The 15,606-nt window shown below is 54.6% G+C and overlaps 2 protein-coding genes across 14 annotated transcripts in view; both read right to left on the bottom strand.

Moving 5' to 3' along the window:
- BFSP2 (beaded filament structural protein 2) overlaps window positions 1-11,354 on the bottom strand; it is a 46,042-nt gene extending 34,688 nt beyond the window's left edge. The window contains exon 1 of the mRNA XM_070391161.1: window positions 10,869-11,354. Within this exon, the coding sequence (XP_070247262.1) occupies window positions 10,869-11,354 (486 nt within the window). The remainder of the gene's footprint in view (window positions 1-10,868) is intronic.
- Window positions 11,355-13,039: 1,685 nt separating this feature from the next.
- TMEM108 (transmembrane protein 108) overlaps window positions 13,040-15,606 on the bottom strand; it is a 291,266-nt gene continuing 288,699 nt past the window's right edge. For all 13 annotated transcript variants that reach the window (XM_070391148.1, XM_070391152.1, XM_070391153.1 and 10 more), the window contains one exon: window positions 13,040-14,814. In XM_070391148.1, the coding sequence (XP_070247249.1) occupies window positions 14,692-14,814 (123 nt within the window). In that variant the 3' untranslated portion in view covers window positions 13,040-14,691. The remainder of the gene's footprint in view (window positions 14,815-15,606) is intronic.

The following is a 15,606-nucleotide window of genomic DNA, read 5'->3' as shown; positions in this document are numbered from 1 at the left end:
GCAGTGCCAGACAGTTCCCAGAGCAGCCAGAAGGTGGCGCCACGTGCTAAGAGACCCGGATCCGAGGCCCATTTCCAAGGGCATCCCCTGCCATTCTGGTTTGGCTTGGAGGCCCCTCTTGGGTTTCTACCACCAAGTGGGATGCTGCTGAGATACCAAGGGTCCATCCCTTATTGCCCCTGTGCAGGTGCTAATTCCTTCTCCCGGGGAAACTGCAGAGCTGGCTGGTAGCAGGAGGGCCATGCCATCCGCGTCGTTATCATCCACTACTGCAAACAATGACAGGAATTACTGCCACAGTTGGAGTGCTTACCAAGGGCAGACACTATGCTATGTGCTCCAGGAGAATTATCTGATTTAATCCCCAATTAAATCGGCAATCCTGTGCAGTAAACAATATTATTTCACAGATGAGAACGTTGACATTCAGGGAGGTTAAGGAATTTGTTTTAGGTCACAAGGTCGGTCAATGGCAAAGCCAGAATCTGAATTCAGTTATTTTGGCCTCTATAGCTTGTACCATTAATCACTGTGGTATATTCTACCTCCTTCCCTCCCTCAGTCCCTCCCTCCCTCCCCCTGTGCCTGGCCCTGTGCTGGGTGTTAGATTCAGGAAGGACCAGACTACACCCCTGCTCCTGGGATTCTCACTGTAACATGTCGGCCCAGAGCGACTGCCGTGTGTGGAGACCGGAGGGCAGGCTCACCCCAGCTGCCAGCTTTAGGTGGGGCAGGAGGCTGGGGGCTATTCCAGTTGGCAACTCCAGCTGTTTGTTGGTTTAATTTCACCTGGGTTTTTGTGAACTTAGATCAGGTATGGGCTGTGCTCCTCTCAGTAAACCCTCTGTCTTGCCAATTTCTCCCTTCACTGCCGTTTGGCAAGACCTGGCATCTATTCTGGCAGGTGTGTGTGGGGTGGGAGGGGTGGTTAATACACTGCTGCTTCATCAAGGGTGGGGCGCAGGCCAGCACCTGACCCTCGGAAATGGAGGAGGTGGCTGCTGGCCAACCAGCTGAGCCACCGAGGACCAGGGACCGGGCTCCCTGGAGGGCTCTTCCGTAGGCTCCACCCACTGCTCCCATATAGTGAGGAGCAGGGACTGGAAGGAGATCAGAGTCCCTCCCTCTCATTTTACAGTCAGGAGCCTAGGGAGGGAGAATTGCAGAGGTACCTGGTCTGGGCTGGTCTGTGAAGAGAGCGGTGAAGTGACCACCTGCTCTCGGAGTGAGGACAGGGAATCTGGCTAGTGCCCTCCACGCTGCAGGGAGAGGTCAGGATGGTCCAGTCCCTTCCTCTAACACGGAGGGAACTGAAGCTGAAGGACGGGGGTGACTTGTCCACGGTCACCCAGCCCCTCGGGGGCGCCGACTGTGTCTCTGTGAACAGGGCTCTCCTGGGCTTTCCGCCCCAAGACTTTGCTTTGAGAACCACAAGCTCCATGTGGTTTGATGGGATTTGGGGTCTCACGTCAAGCGCAAAAGGAAGCGAGGGCGGTGTGATCAGGTGCAGAAATCCTGGTAGGTCTGCAACCATTAGAATGAGATTTGAGGAAACAGGACAGAATGCTGGAAACCAGGATGATAATGTGAGAAAAACCATCGCTACCACTATGGGTTGAGTTGTGTGCCACCCAAAACATAGGCCGACGTCCTGACCCCCCAGCGCACACCTGTGGGAAAGAAGGTCTTTGTAGATACAATCGCGTGAGGATGAGGTCATGAGGGTGGGTCCTTGTCCAACGTGACCGGGTCCTTTGAAGAGGGAAGTTCAGACGCAGACACACGGGGAGAAAAAAGACAGTGACTGGAGTAATGTAGCTACAAGCCAGGGAATGACAGGGTGGCTGGCCACCCCCAGAGGAAGAACAGGGGGAAGGGGTGAAACAGATTCTTCCTGGAAACCCTCAGAGCAGCCAGCTCTGTTCACATCCAGATCTCCAACTTCCGGCCTCCTGACAGGAGAGAATGGATTCCCGCTGTTCTGAGACACTGTGGTATTTTGTCACAGCAGCCCTAGGAGCTTAAGAGAGGTATTGCGCCCTAGCTGGTTTGGCTCAGTGCATAGTGCATTGGCCTGTGGGGACTGAAGGGTCCCAGGTTCGATTCCGGTCAAGGGCACGTGCCTGGGTTGCAGATTTCTATCCCCAGGAGCGGGTGTGCAGGAGGCGGCCAATCAATGATTCTCTTTCATCATTGATGTTTCTATCTCCCTCTCCCTTCCTCTCTGAAATCAATAAAAATATATTTAAAAAAAATAAAGGTGGTGCCAGAGCAAATATTGGGGGAAAGAAAAGAGCTCTCGCTTGTTGATTGACAAGTTCACTGGGCACTTCCATCCACTGATGTAATCAATGTTTGCTGTGCACCTGCTGTGTGCCAGGCACTGCAGGGGCCAGAGAAAGAGCAGGGAGGAGAGTGCCTGGGTCCCGCCTTCCTGCCGCTCACCCAGCTCACCTGCACTCTCGCAGAGCCTCACAGCAGGCCTTCGAGGGAGGGATCATTCTTGATCAACTTAGAGACAAGGAAACTCACGCTTAGGGGCCAGTGACGGCCATGCCTCACTTCTGGTTCAGATGAAGCTGGGCCTGGACTTCATCCGGATACAGTGGATGAGGGATGCAGGGGGCGCTGTCTGAGCCACCACCTGCTCTCTCACAGCCCAGGCACATGATGGCCAGGAGAGACCTCCAGGGGCAGATGAGCAGGAGTTCGGCCCAGGGACACACCCTGCTCAGCATTTCTGGGGCACAGAGTGGACCCAGTCTCCTAAAGAAACTCCACTTCCGCCCTGGCCTCCAGGCCTGCCTGGCTGCGTGGGGAGGGAGAGCCTGGCACGCCAGCTGTGTCCACAGTCCCCCTCCCACCGCTGGGCAGGAGGAGGCCCAGGAAGTAAAACCAGGGCCCTGACAGCGCAGCGGCAGAAGCGGGCAGGCCCCAGAACTTCACCTGCACGGAGCGTTTGCAGAACGTCAGCCAGGGCCAGACACGGTCACTCTGGGATCCTCGTGGGACGAGACAGAGAAGACCACACTGTGGTCACATCTGAACAGAGAGGCAGGGACACTCTGCAGCCACAAAATACCAGCATTCCTCGTCCAGTCAGCACAAGTGACGAGGGACAGCTGTTCACAGTGACAGCCCCAGGCCGCTCCATTCCTCCTGCCTCCTGGTAAAATCTGTGAGATGCCCGATCATTAAACTGCCCCAAATTCTTCACAGCATCAAATGCAGAACAGCACCTCGCTCTTAAACTTTCCCCCAAACCACCCAGCACAAGCCAGACCTCTGATAAGCCCTCCTCACTCCCCCTTCCTGAGATGTCCCCGGCCACCGAGCCTGCTTCTCCCTCGCTGCAGCAAGCGGATAAGCCTGGCTTTGCTTTGTCTGCCTTTGGATGATCTGCCTGGCTTTTTTTTTTTTTTTTTTTGAGGAAGGGAGAGGGAGAGAGAAACATCAATGATGAGAGAGCCCCAAATCCTACTGGGAATTGAGCTATGACCTCCTGGTTCATGGCTCAACCCCCAACCACTGAGCCACAGTGGCTGGGCTCTGCCTGGCTTTCACAGGTGCAGGCCTCATCCGCTGACCCAGGACCCTTGGGGGTTGGCATCGGGGACCCCTCGCACTGGGCATGCCTCTCACCTCCCACCGCGAACTCTCAGATCTCCCGGTAGCGGTGGAACTAGGTGGTGATGGGAGGTGGTCAGGTCACCCTGCAGGGGTCTGAGACAAGGCCTGGCGCAGAGGTGGGCTTTAGGGGGAGGCCTGCTCCCGCCACGTGGGTGCCCACCTCCCGTGGTGGAGGGGACATGCCAGGCGTGCTCCTCAGCGCTGCTCAGATAAAGACATTCTGCCTCAAGGGCCCACCGCTCAGCACATTTTTCTGAGCATTAAATTCACTGAGAAAGAAAAATCGAAATCCCTGGGGGGGCTGCCAAGCTGTGAAACTTTCAGGCCCCACTCTGAGTGGCCTGACAAGCTGGAGGCTGCCCAGCCCCCTGTGCACAGTCGGTGACGGTGACAGCCGCGAGGTGAGGATCAATCACTGCTCGCGACGAACCGAGGCGGAGAAGAGCAGACAAAGGAGGCACATCACAGTTTCCACTCCTCACAGAGACGGCCTCTGCTGAGATAATAACTGCCAATGGTGGGCACTCGAAGTCCACGCAAACCCACGACCCTGTGGGGCTGGGGTGGAGAGAGCACCGATGTGGGTCTTAGAATGAGGACAGCAGGAGGCTCTCATTGCTGTTTCGGGACAGACATAATGCTGAATTGGTCCTGGCTGGGGCGCCAGCTCAGCGAGGAACTTGGTCCCTGCGGGCCTCAGTTTCTTCGTCTATAAAATGGGTGTGATGGGCTGAACTGTGTCCCCCCAAATCCCTATGTTGAAGTCCTAACCCCAGCACCACCGGATGTGACTGTGTTTGGAGACAGGGCCCTTACGGAGGTAACTCAGTAACAATGATACCACAAGGTGTTCTTATAAGAGGAGGAGGAAATTTGGACCCAGATGTCGAAAGGGAAGAAATGTGAAGACACAGGGAGAAGGCAGCCATCGAAGCCCAAACAGAGGCCTCAGCAGACACAGGCCTCCGGCACCTGGGTCTCCACCCCTGGCCTCCAGGCTGTGAGAAAACAAGTTTCTGTTGTTGGGGCCACTCGGCCTGACACGGTTACAGTAGCAGCCCCGCAGCCCAGTGCTGGGCACAGCCCACCTTCCCGGGGACACAAACGTGGTCGTGGCCGAGAGGCTCAGATGAGACGGGAGTGAAACTTCCTGTTAACACTCAGCACCTGAGACCTGCAGGCCATAGTGAAAGCATGGGGGTTGTATCTAGAGTCTTATTATCAAAGGACAGGGTCTTGCTCGGGGACATTGGAGGGGAACCAGGGCCTTTGTGCCTCTCCAGGGGGTGGCTGAGACCTGGGCCAACAACCTAGTTACTCAGGAGCTGTCCTGGGCTGCCCACTGGGGTCAGTGCCAGGCAGGGCTGGCCTGGGGGTGCAGACACCGCCCTGGGGACCCCAGGAGCATCACTTTCTGTCTCATTTACTCCTCCCAACAACCCCTGAGAAAGCTGCTCTCACCTTCATTATGCGGCTAAACACACCAGGCTCTGATAAGTTAGAATAAACTCATTTATCAGATAACCTTCCTGCTCAGAGTTGGCTGGGACCAGCTGGAGGAGTGGGCTCTTACCTGGGGGTGGGAATGGGGGTGCGCCACAGTTCAAGGCCTGGATGATGCCAGGAAGCTCCGGGCAGCCACCGAAGAGGGGCTGGGGCGGGAGTAGGGGAGGGGCCAGGTGCTGGGCTGGGCTGGCAGGTGTGGGCACTTGCCGCCTGTATAACTTTGCCCTGAGTCTAACTTCCTTTCTCCGTGTTGTCGCATTTCCCCTAAGACTTATTTCGATGCTTACTCTCTGGCCCTTGAAATAAATGCACACAAATTAGCAGTTGTTCTCCAACAGGAGGCCAGCTTTGGGGTGGAGCCCCCCCTTCCCCCCCCCCCCCCCCCGCCCCCGCACCGCCTCCTTCCACCCGCACCCTTTTTCATTGCCGACACCAGCTGAAATCACTTCTCCTTTCTGCTGAATAATGAATGCATTTGCCACAGTCAGGCCACGGGCTGGTTTACAACCAGATAAATGAGTCTGTCTGCGCTTCCCCAGCCGACGCAGGATAAACGGTTTCATTTTCCTAAATTGAGTCCTCCACTCAGTGGCTGCACAGACTCTGGGGAAGGCGGCGGCCGACGTTCTGCCTGGGTCAGCGTTTCTTTCAATAATTGCCCGCTTTCCCCGCCAGCGGCCACCACGTTGGTCCCGACCCTCCCTGCGTGCAGCTGCCTGGGCTCAGTTCTAATTTAGTTCTGGGGGGTGTCGCGCAGTAGGTCTCCCTGTTCTCTTCTGTGTGGATCCTCAGCCTTGGTGCTTCTGTGAGGCTGCGGGGCTGCGCCTGCCCTGGGCCTGGCTGGAACCTCAGCCCCTGACCTCCCGTGTTGCTGGCAGGAATTTTACTTATTACTTCTTTTTAAAATTATTATTTAAAGATAAAACATGTTAACAGTGCAACAAAAGTATATAGCCCCAAGCGAGCCTGCTCCTGCCCGTCCCCAGCCACCAGCCTCTCTCTAGAAGCAAGCTGACGGCCCCTTGCCCTGCTTCCAGAGAATCGCCTGCCCTCCTCCTTTTTAACATGAATAGAGGCAGTGCTGCCATTTTACTCAAAAATATATATTCGTGCTGCCCAGCCAGCGTGGCTCAGTGGCTTGCTGGGAGAGGGGTGGGGCACTCACTGACCTCGATAGCTTAGCATTCTGTGGTGAGAACCACAAAATTCTTATCATCAACAATGCCATTCATATTCGCATAACCCACTGACAATAGTGCAGTGAAGGCCTGGGGGTGGGGGCGTGGTGGAGGGGGTCAATGGGGGTTTGAAAAAGGAGGCATCGTAATACTTTCAACAATAAAGAGAAAATAAAATAAACAATGCCATCCAGCCCCACACACGAGGGGACCCGAGTAAACTGGCCTGGCTTCTGCCCGTCCCACACCATGTCCGGGGATGACCCCAGCCCCTTATAATGCCTGCCCGACCGAGAAAACTCAAGCTGCCAACGAAGTTACAGTTTTTTCCAGTCCAAACCTGACAAGGGGGCCCTGAGGTCCCTTTTCTTAGGCAGTTACTGTAGGAAACGTGGAACTACAACCCCCCCCCCCCCCCCCCCCCCCCCGCCTCTGAGACAGAAGTCCCTGTAAACCAGAAGGCTTCCTCAACCCGGAGCCACGTCTGCAGTGCAAACGCCTGTGGAGATAGCGCCCCAGACGCCCAGCTCCTGTGGGAGGGTGGATGCTAACTCGTTTTTTACTTTGAGGTACGTTTATTAAGGCTGGGGACAGGGAAACAAGGAAGGGCTCAGCATAGAAGCAACAGGAGAGCCCAATTTTTCACCATCTGGACCCACTCCCCTGCCCCCCATTCTTCAACAAGGATCTCACAATTAAGAGACGTAAGGGTGGCTGAGCCGTGTTTGGGAAGAGCACAGAAAGAGGCTCCTAGCGACAGGGCTCAGTCTCCCATTTTCTTTAGCAATTCCGCTCCCTCCCAGATCTCTACGTATCACAAAACGAGAGGCCCCAGAAATCACTTAGAAAGCACTTAGTGGCCACCTTTATTACTCGACCAAGGCCCTTGGGAGCAGCCTCGTGTCCCCTTCCCCTCCCTGCTCCACCAAAATATTTCTTCCAGTCTACGTGTCACTCCCTCCAAGAGGAATTCTCCTGGACACATTTTCCTCTGCCTAGTTACATCTCTAATGACACTTTAGTGTCCCTTATAGCTTAGCTAACAGAGTAACTCTCTTACTTGCCTGCTCTGACCACATGAATTGCATTAATTAAAAAACAGGAGTGTGCTGGGCTGGCGTGGCTCAGTGGTTGAGCATCGACCTATGAACCAGGAGGTCATGGTTCAATTCCCAGTCAGGGCATGTGCCTGAGTTGCAGGCTTGATCCCTAGTAGGGGGCATGCAGGAGGCAGCCCACTAATGCATCATTATGTTTCTATCTCTCTCTCCCTCTCCCTTCCTCTCAAAATCAATAAAAATATATTTATAAAAACAAAACAAAACAAGAACACACACACACAAAAACCAGGAGTGGTTTTGTCTTGGGTCCATGTGTTCAGGCTTTCGCAGATTCTAAAAGAGCGCATGGTGCCTCCCCCTCCCCCTTTCGGGGACACCAGGTGGTGAAATGTGAACAATGACCCTGCTGCCTGTGTTTTTATTCATGGGGGGAAGGATTAGTTCTTATTTCTTTAAAAACAAGAATGAAAACCCCTGCTGGGACCCCAGGTTCTGACCGGAGAGAGCCCTGGCCCTGGTCTAGTTGCCTCATTTGTCCAGAAGTTTCCCCAACAGGCAGACCCCAGGGTGTGGGCGCTCTCTCTGCCAGGGACGGAAACGGGCTGTGAGCAGCAGCCCCATTTTACATCAGGCCCATTTAGAATTCCAGTCCTCGGCCTCTCGGTCATTCTGACTTCTCCTTCCTCCAGCTGACAGCCTTTGCTGCCCTGGTCTCCCACGGAGCCCACTAATTTCCGTGGAAACCCAAGCCTCCAGGTCTCCTTCCTTCCCGGGCAGCGCCTCCTGGCCTGGCTCACAGTCTGCGCCGGGCAGCCTCTGGGCTGCCCCTCCTCTGCTCCCATCCATCTGCCCACCTGCAGCTCTGAGGCCGGGAAGCTGCCTGCTTTCAGGCTTGTGTTCGGTCTATTTGATGAAAGGGCCTGCTGTGGCCAGAGTTTACCATCAGCACCACTCACTGGGCAGGGAAAGCCAGGAGCCCTCGGCAAAGCTGGGGAGGGGAAGGGCCGCCCTCTGCCCCGGCGATGGCCGGGTGCCGGGTCCTCCGTGGCCTCCGTGGCCACCACCTGGGCATTTCCTCTCTGTCATCACTGCTTAGCCAGAGAAGTGGCCGAGAGGCGCTAACACAGCTGAGGAGCAGGGAGAGGGAGGTTTGGCATCGAAAAGGGACTTCATGTACGTTAACCCTCACCAAGACTGGACTCAGTTTATTGTGTAAAATAAAAAGGTGGAGCTCCTTGTTAAAAAAAAAACAGAGAAAAGAAAGATGCCTTTAAGACTATGAAAAGGTAAAGCTTTATCCTATTTTCCATGGTTTTTCTCTCGACCAGTCACGGTAATTCTGCTATTTAATCTGTTTCTCCCTCGGGCACAGGGAAACTCAAGGGGCAAGTGCAACCCTCGTGGGCACCTGGGGGGGTGGGTCCTGCCTCAGCATTCGGGGCACTGCCTGGTCCATCAACTGCTGGACTGACATGCCACGTCCTGGCCGAGGGTGGGAAGCGGCCAGGCATCGCCGTTCCTGCAGACTGGCCGCTCGCACCCATGGAGGGCAGGGCACCCCAAGGGTACTGAGCCTCAGTGCCACTCTGTGGGCAGCTGGGTCAATGGGCAAGAGGCTGGTGAAGAGTCTGTGTGGCATTGGAGTGCAAGGAATTGCCCTGAAGAAATACAGACACAGCCGGGTACGCTCTGGGGGTTTACCCGGCACAAACATTGGAAGCTGGACGGCTGCCGTGACTCTGGGAGGAAGGGCTGCCTTAGACTCGGCGGCTGTAAGGCCCGGGCTGCTCTAGGCGGCTCTCCCTCAGCCGAGTCCGGCAGCGAGGACAGGGTGCCTCATGGGTCCTGGGCTGTCAGCTGGGCACTGACTGACGTGGGCAGCATCCCGGGATGAAACGCGAGGCAGGCGGGGCAACGGGGAGCCCCTGCGTGTGTCTGCTCAGCATCACCCAGCCGCACACAAATCAAGGTCGTGACCTTGTCTTGGGGGCTGCGTGCTGGGCCCCAGGGCACACAGGGTCTGAGCTGGCAGTTCCTGGTTGGGTGAGAGGCTGAGTTAGCGCAGAGGGATCCAAGGCCGGCACCGGGAGGGCGGGGGCTTGGGCGGGGGCGGGGGTGGGGGGAAGGAGGGGGGAAGGCAGCCACCCAAGAAGAGCCAGATGAGATGTGCAGTGCTGGCTGCAGTCCAGTGTTAGAGTCCGGGTGGCAGGCCGGACATGATGGATGAGCTGAGAGCTCTGCAGAGGGCACCGAGCGCAGGTCCTGACTAAGCAGCAAGGACGGCGGAAGCCTGGCGCCCTGTCCATCAGACAGCCACCAGCCACAGGCCATGCAAAGTCACAAAATGCAACAAAATAAAAACATCAGTTCCCCAGTTGCATTAGCCACACGGCCAGTGGCACCAGGGTGGACAGTGTGCACACAGGCCACTGTCATCGCTGCTGAAAGTCCTATTGGAAGGCAGATGACCCCATTACTATTCTTATATTGAATACATGTTGGAATCGCATTTAAAATACATTCAGTTAAATAAGACATAATACCAATGTTAACTTCACTGGTTTCTTTTTATCTTTTTTTTCTTACTGTGGGCAATAGGAACTTGTAAATTATCCATGTGGCTCCTATTTCCACTGGACAGTGTGGTTACAGAAGGGCACAGGAACACACCTTCGCTCACTCATTGTCCTTAATGCTACATCCATTCGATGCTATTCCGTTTGACCATGGCCGTAAAAACCCTTCCTTAACACAAAGCTTATGGGGCAGCCCGAGGTAATGGCACAAATGCAAGCTTTGGAGACAGAAAATTCCAGGTCCAAATCTCAGCTCCACCCCTTACTCGCTGCATGGTCTTGGCCAGAGAACTTCCCTTTGTGCCTCAGTTTCCTTATCTGAACAATGGGATCAGTGAATGAGCCACAGCACAGCACTGCTGTGCACACCCGGGGAGATGGTGATGCAGAGGGACGCTGGTGGGCCCGGCCCTAGTGCGCTTCCGTGAGTGGTCATCGTCACTGCTGTTACTGCTGTCTAGTGCAGTGGTTCTCAACCTTCCTAATGCCGCGACCCTTTAATACAGTTCCTCATGTTATGGTGACCCCCAACCATAAAATTATTTTCGTTGCCACTTCATAACTGTAATTTTGCTACTGTTATGAATCGTCATGTAAACATCTGATATGCAGGATGTATTTTCATTGTTACAAATTGAACATAATTAAAGCATAGTTATTAATCACAAAAACAATATGTAATTATATATGTGTTTTCCGATGGTCTTAGGCGACCCCTGTGAAAGGGTTGTTCGATCCCCAAAGGGGTCGCGACCCACAGGTTGAGAACCGCTGGTCTAGTGTTTTTAGCATGAAAGTAGAAGGGGTTATGGTCAGTGTCTCTGGCCTCCGACCACTCACTCCCCTGCCCCCGGCCTCAGCCTTCAGCCTCCCGTCCCGCCCTCCGCAAAGCCCTTAGGCACAGGCCCGGTACTCACCTGTTGGCAGCTGCTGGCCCAGGAGGCCCGGAGGGCGCCCCAGTGCTCTGCACGCCCGGCCTTGCTCTCCAGGTGCCTCCGCAGCTGTGCCTCCAGCTCCTGGCTGACCTGCTCGAGGGCATGCACCTGGGCCATGTACCCCACCAGGCAGCCCCCCAGATCTTCAGCGGCATCGAGGTCCCTTCCCAGGCCTGGAGCGGGCGCTGTGGCCAGGCCTGAGCTCCGCAGCCCCTGCAGAAAGACACTGCTGATGCCCAGGGCTCGGCGGGTCACGCGGGCACCCAGGCCACTGGTGTACCCATTGGAGGCCATCCCTACACAGACCCTGGGTGCTCGGATGAGGCCACCCATGGCACTGGTCCTGGAGGCCGGGGGGCTATCCAGGGAGGAGGACGATGACCGTGTCCCCCTGAAGGACGCCCTGTGCCTCTGGATGGGCACGCTGGCACCGGTGGGCGCATCCACCACTACTCGCTTTGAGCTCATCGCCCTTCTGCCTCTCTGTGCCTACTGGGCTTAGAGTCCAGCGGCTCTTGGTGTGCAGCCCCGGCGTCCCTGTGGCCGGGTCATCGGCCTCTCTGGAAGCTCCGTCCCCAGGGCTGCTGTGTCTGCTGTTTTCCATGCGTTTCTATCGTTCACGGAGCTGAAAGAGAGCCGGCCGTCCAGGGCCGTGTGCAGAGGCCCTCGCACATTCTCTGCAGGGTCATGTGCCCGACCTCCCAGATTTTTCTGCTGGTGGTGGTGGAGGCTGGATCCCTGCAGGCTGTGGGGGTGGCTCATTTGGGGTTGTGTGTATTTCACTAAGTGAGGGCAAGGCAGGCCTCCAGCAGCCCCATTTCACAGATGAGTAAACTGGGGCTCAGATCACAAGTGGCCGAACCAGGATTTAAACAATCCAGGTATTGCCAGGGCCAATTTCAGGGCTTTCTACATCCTTACAGGTGCCGGTGTGCGGCTGTGACTGTGCCCAAGGTCCCGCCAGGTAACACAGGAGGGAAGCAGACGTGAACCTGCCATGGCAGAGGCAGCCCGGCGGTCTCAAGAGAAACACACCAAGCCTGCTGCTTCCTTCTTCCCCCTCATCCTGGCAGCAGCTTCAAGTTCCTCCCTAGTTCCTTCCTGAGAAAACTGCAGCTCATCCTCTCTTGGCCACACAGCTTCACCTCTCTGGACCTTACTTCCCAGGCCCTGGCCTGGGCTCTACCTCTCTAATGCACCCGGAAGGCTGCCCAGGGTGCCCGCGGGACTGCGATGACAACATCCTAACACAGGCGACGCTGGCTGGGCTGCGAGGAGCCGCATGCTTGTGAATCCCAGGATGTGTCGCTGAAGGCTAAAGGAAGGGCTCACACCAGAGGTTGCATATTATCCGCTACACCAGCGGTTCTCAACCTGTGGGTCGCGACCCCTTTGGCGGTCGAACGACCCTTTCACAGGGGTCGCCTAAGACCAGGGGTCCTCAAACTTTTTAAACAGGGGGCCAGTTCACTGTCCCTCAGACCGTTGGAGGGCCGGACTATAGTTTAAAAAAAAACTATGAACAAATTCCTATGCACACTGCACATATCTTATTTTGAAGTAAAAAACCAAAACGGGAACAAATACAATATTTGTATTTGCATGTGGCCCACGGGCCGTAGTTTGAGGACCCCTGCTAAGACCATCCTGCATATCAGATATTTACATTACGATTCATAACAGTAGCAACATCACAGTTATGAAGTAGCAACGAAAATAAATTTATGGTTGGGTCACAACATGAGGAACTGTATAAAGGGCCAGAAGGTTGAGAACCACTGCTCTACACAGAATCATAACCCTCATGGCCAGGTTAACTTCGGCTTCCTCTGATATTTACAATGAAGCTCTGAGTCCTGGGGAGGGGGAGGAGAGGAGGGGATGTACGATGTACCCTCATTCACACTGGTGTCTCCAAGACCTGAGGAGAGATGATTCTCTTTTGGAGAAATCATAAACATGTTTTAAAGGATTTGTCTTATCAAAGAATAAACTGCTAGTCCTAACAGCTCATCATTCTCACAAAACCCAATTTATGGCTAAAGTAGATGAAAAACAGAGCTGGATATTAGGTGGTGTGGGTATTAAAGGAAGACTTAAAAGTCATTTTAAAATGAAAAGGATACAAAATGTATTAGCAACTTGATCCTCTGGCTAATAAAATAAGTTTATTTATATATACATGGTAGCTGAATTCTGTTGATAAGGAAAAATAAGTCATACATCCACATATGTATATATAACATATGCATCTTCGATTACATATGTTATATATAAAGTTTACAAACAGGTATCTTTCTATATACACACACACACATTGATAGAGTAAATGCAGTGGCTAACAGAAATCCCATGACAGGATAACATGGCAGACAGCAGCACATGGGGAAGGAATCTCAGGGCAATGTTTAACCTGCTTCTGTGTGGGATGAAGAGTCTTTACAGAGAGACAACCACTGAACTCATGTCAGGTACGTCCATACGACATGGAGAACACACGTTTCTGAAGGCCATCTTTTTCAAAGGAGAATGAAGAAAGAAAAGAGTCATGATAAGACCACAGCAACAACACAAACATATGAGTCAACATTTAGGTTTGATTTCCAATCTGACTATAAGAACATCTATATTCAAAATATATACTATCAAACTATTTTTCTTTTAGAGAAAGGAAGCGTCCCAGCATTAATCTCTCGTCCCAGCCACTACCTATGAGGGAGAGAATGCAGAAGCCCGAGTGAGGGTCTGCCACCCTCAGTGGGGGTGGGGAGGCCGCCCACGGAGGGAGGGAGCAGGGGGGAGGGGGAGGGGAAGGGGAAAGGGGAGATGGGAAATGAGAGCCGGGTGGAGAGTCCATGTGCTGACAGCCAATCGGGTGTCAGTGCCGAGGAGGATGGGATGGTTCTCCCAAGCGATGGCTTTGACCATTTCATTGCCGTCAGATCGCAGGGCGGTTTAGAAGTTACAGCGTCGAGGCTTCTCACATAAGCGCCTCCTCGGGGGCACTCTCCGAGGGCCTTCTGAGAAACGAAGCTGAACCCCTGGAAGCTGAGCCCCCTGGCACGAGTGATGCTTGAAGAAGGGCCAGCACCCTCCAGCCCGGGCGGATCCGCATCGGCACCCTCTCCGGAGGAAGGCACAGCGTGGGACGCAGACGTGGGTGCCTCCCAGCGGGCAGCCTCTCTTCGCCAGGGAAAAGCAGGCCTGCGGTTGGCACGGCGGCAGGTCCCGTCATGCGGTGTCAGGGGGCTGTGGCCTCAGGATGCCCAATGGACTTCGTGGGTCCCCTGCCTGCTCAGAGGGGTTACTCGCAGTCAGTGGTGCCCTGTGAGGCACTGGGCGCTCCTCTGTGGCTGCTGCTCGTCCGCTTCCTGCTTCAGTGATGAGACTGCCGTCCTCTCCCCCGGGTGCCTTTGCTGGTGTGCACAGGAGGGGCGGCCGGGGTCACATGGATTCAAGAGGGACCTGAGCTCTAAGACTCTCTCGGGGCCACGCATATGACATTCCCTCGCTGCCCAGGGCTGCGGGGACCCGCGAGGGCTCAAGGACAGTTATTAAGAGAAGCAATTGGTGCACCTGCTTTGCTTAGAAAGACCTTTATTTTATAAAGCCACGGTCATTCTGTAAAGTTTTTTTTTTTTAAATCACACTTATAAAAAAGATGTTGACAATTTTTAGGAAAGAAAAAGCTGAAAATGTTTCTCCTTAAGTCAGGGTTACACAAAGATTATATTTATAATATATATTTGTAGATTTATGATTTAGAGCCCAAAGGCAGGGCATGGCAAAGCGAGGGCGGCTGCGGTCAGATCTCGGATACCTGATCGTTCCCCACAAACAGTGTTTCTTGACAGAAGGGGTTGACGAGGACCATTCCCGTGTCTCTGTAGTCACCGTTGGCTGGGGAGCGCGGCTCGGAGAGCTGGTCCTGGGGAGACAGGGAGGAGATGGTGTGAGCTGGGATGGCTCACCAGGTGGCCTTTCTTAAAGAAACGGACCCACGGGAATTGTGGGTAAACATTTTTCATCCTTTGCCCTGCCAGTGCTGAGGTGCAGAGCCCTCTCTGCTCTTTCGGATTTTTATAGCAGCTTCAAAAAAGATTTCCTGCTTCCTGAGTCACCCCACCTCAGCTTTCTGAGATGGTATTGCTCTCCTTGTCGAAGTCTGAGCAAGCTCACCATGCTCCACACACACACACACACACACACACACCATATGGCAAACTGTGGTCCACTGGGGCCACAGACTCTTCTTCCTGCCTCTCCCTCACAGACCTCTGGGAGACCTTGCTGCTTTTCCTCCCTGACACACCTCACACTAGTCCACCTCTTTCCTGTCCTGCCGCCCCCATGTCAGAGCCTCCAAGAGCTAGCTGCCCGCCTCCTGAGTCCTCTCAGAGCCACGTCAGAATCCTGGCCCCACTTCTTTCAGAACTAGATGTGCGGAGGTCAATGGGTCTGAATCTCTGTGGGAGTGAACAACTCAGTCTGTCTCCACAGCCCAGGAGTGGGAACAGGCCCTCCAATGCTTGGGCATCGGAAGGGCTGTGGCCCCATGGCCTAGGGCTGCAAGCACTCATGGGCCACGGGATGGCACTGGCCAGGGCTGCAGGCACTCATGGGCCACGGGACGGCACTGGCCAGGGCTGCAGGCACTCATGGGCCACGGGATGGCACTGGCCAGGGCTGCAGGCAACTGTGGGCCACGGGACAGCACTGG

This window comes from Myotis yumanensis, unplaced genomic scaffold, assembly GCF_028538775.1.
Source record: "Myotis yumanensis isolate MYYU_CA2020_CCGP unplaced genomic scaffold, mMyoYum1.0.hap1 SCAF_14, whole genome shotgun sequence".
NCBI lineage: Eukaryota > Metazoa > Chordata > Mammalia > Chiroptera > Vespertilionidae > Myotis > Myotis yumanensis.
The sequence above is the reverse complement of the archived record's forward strand: the minus strand, read 5'-3'. Positions and strand labels throughout refer to the sequence as shown.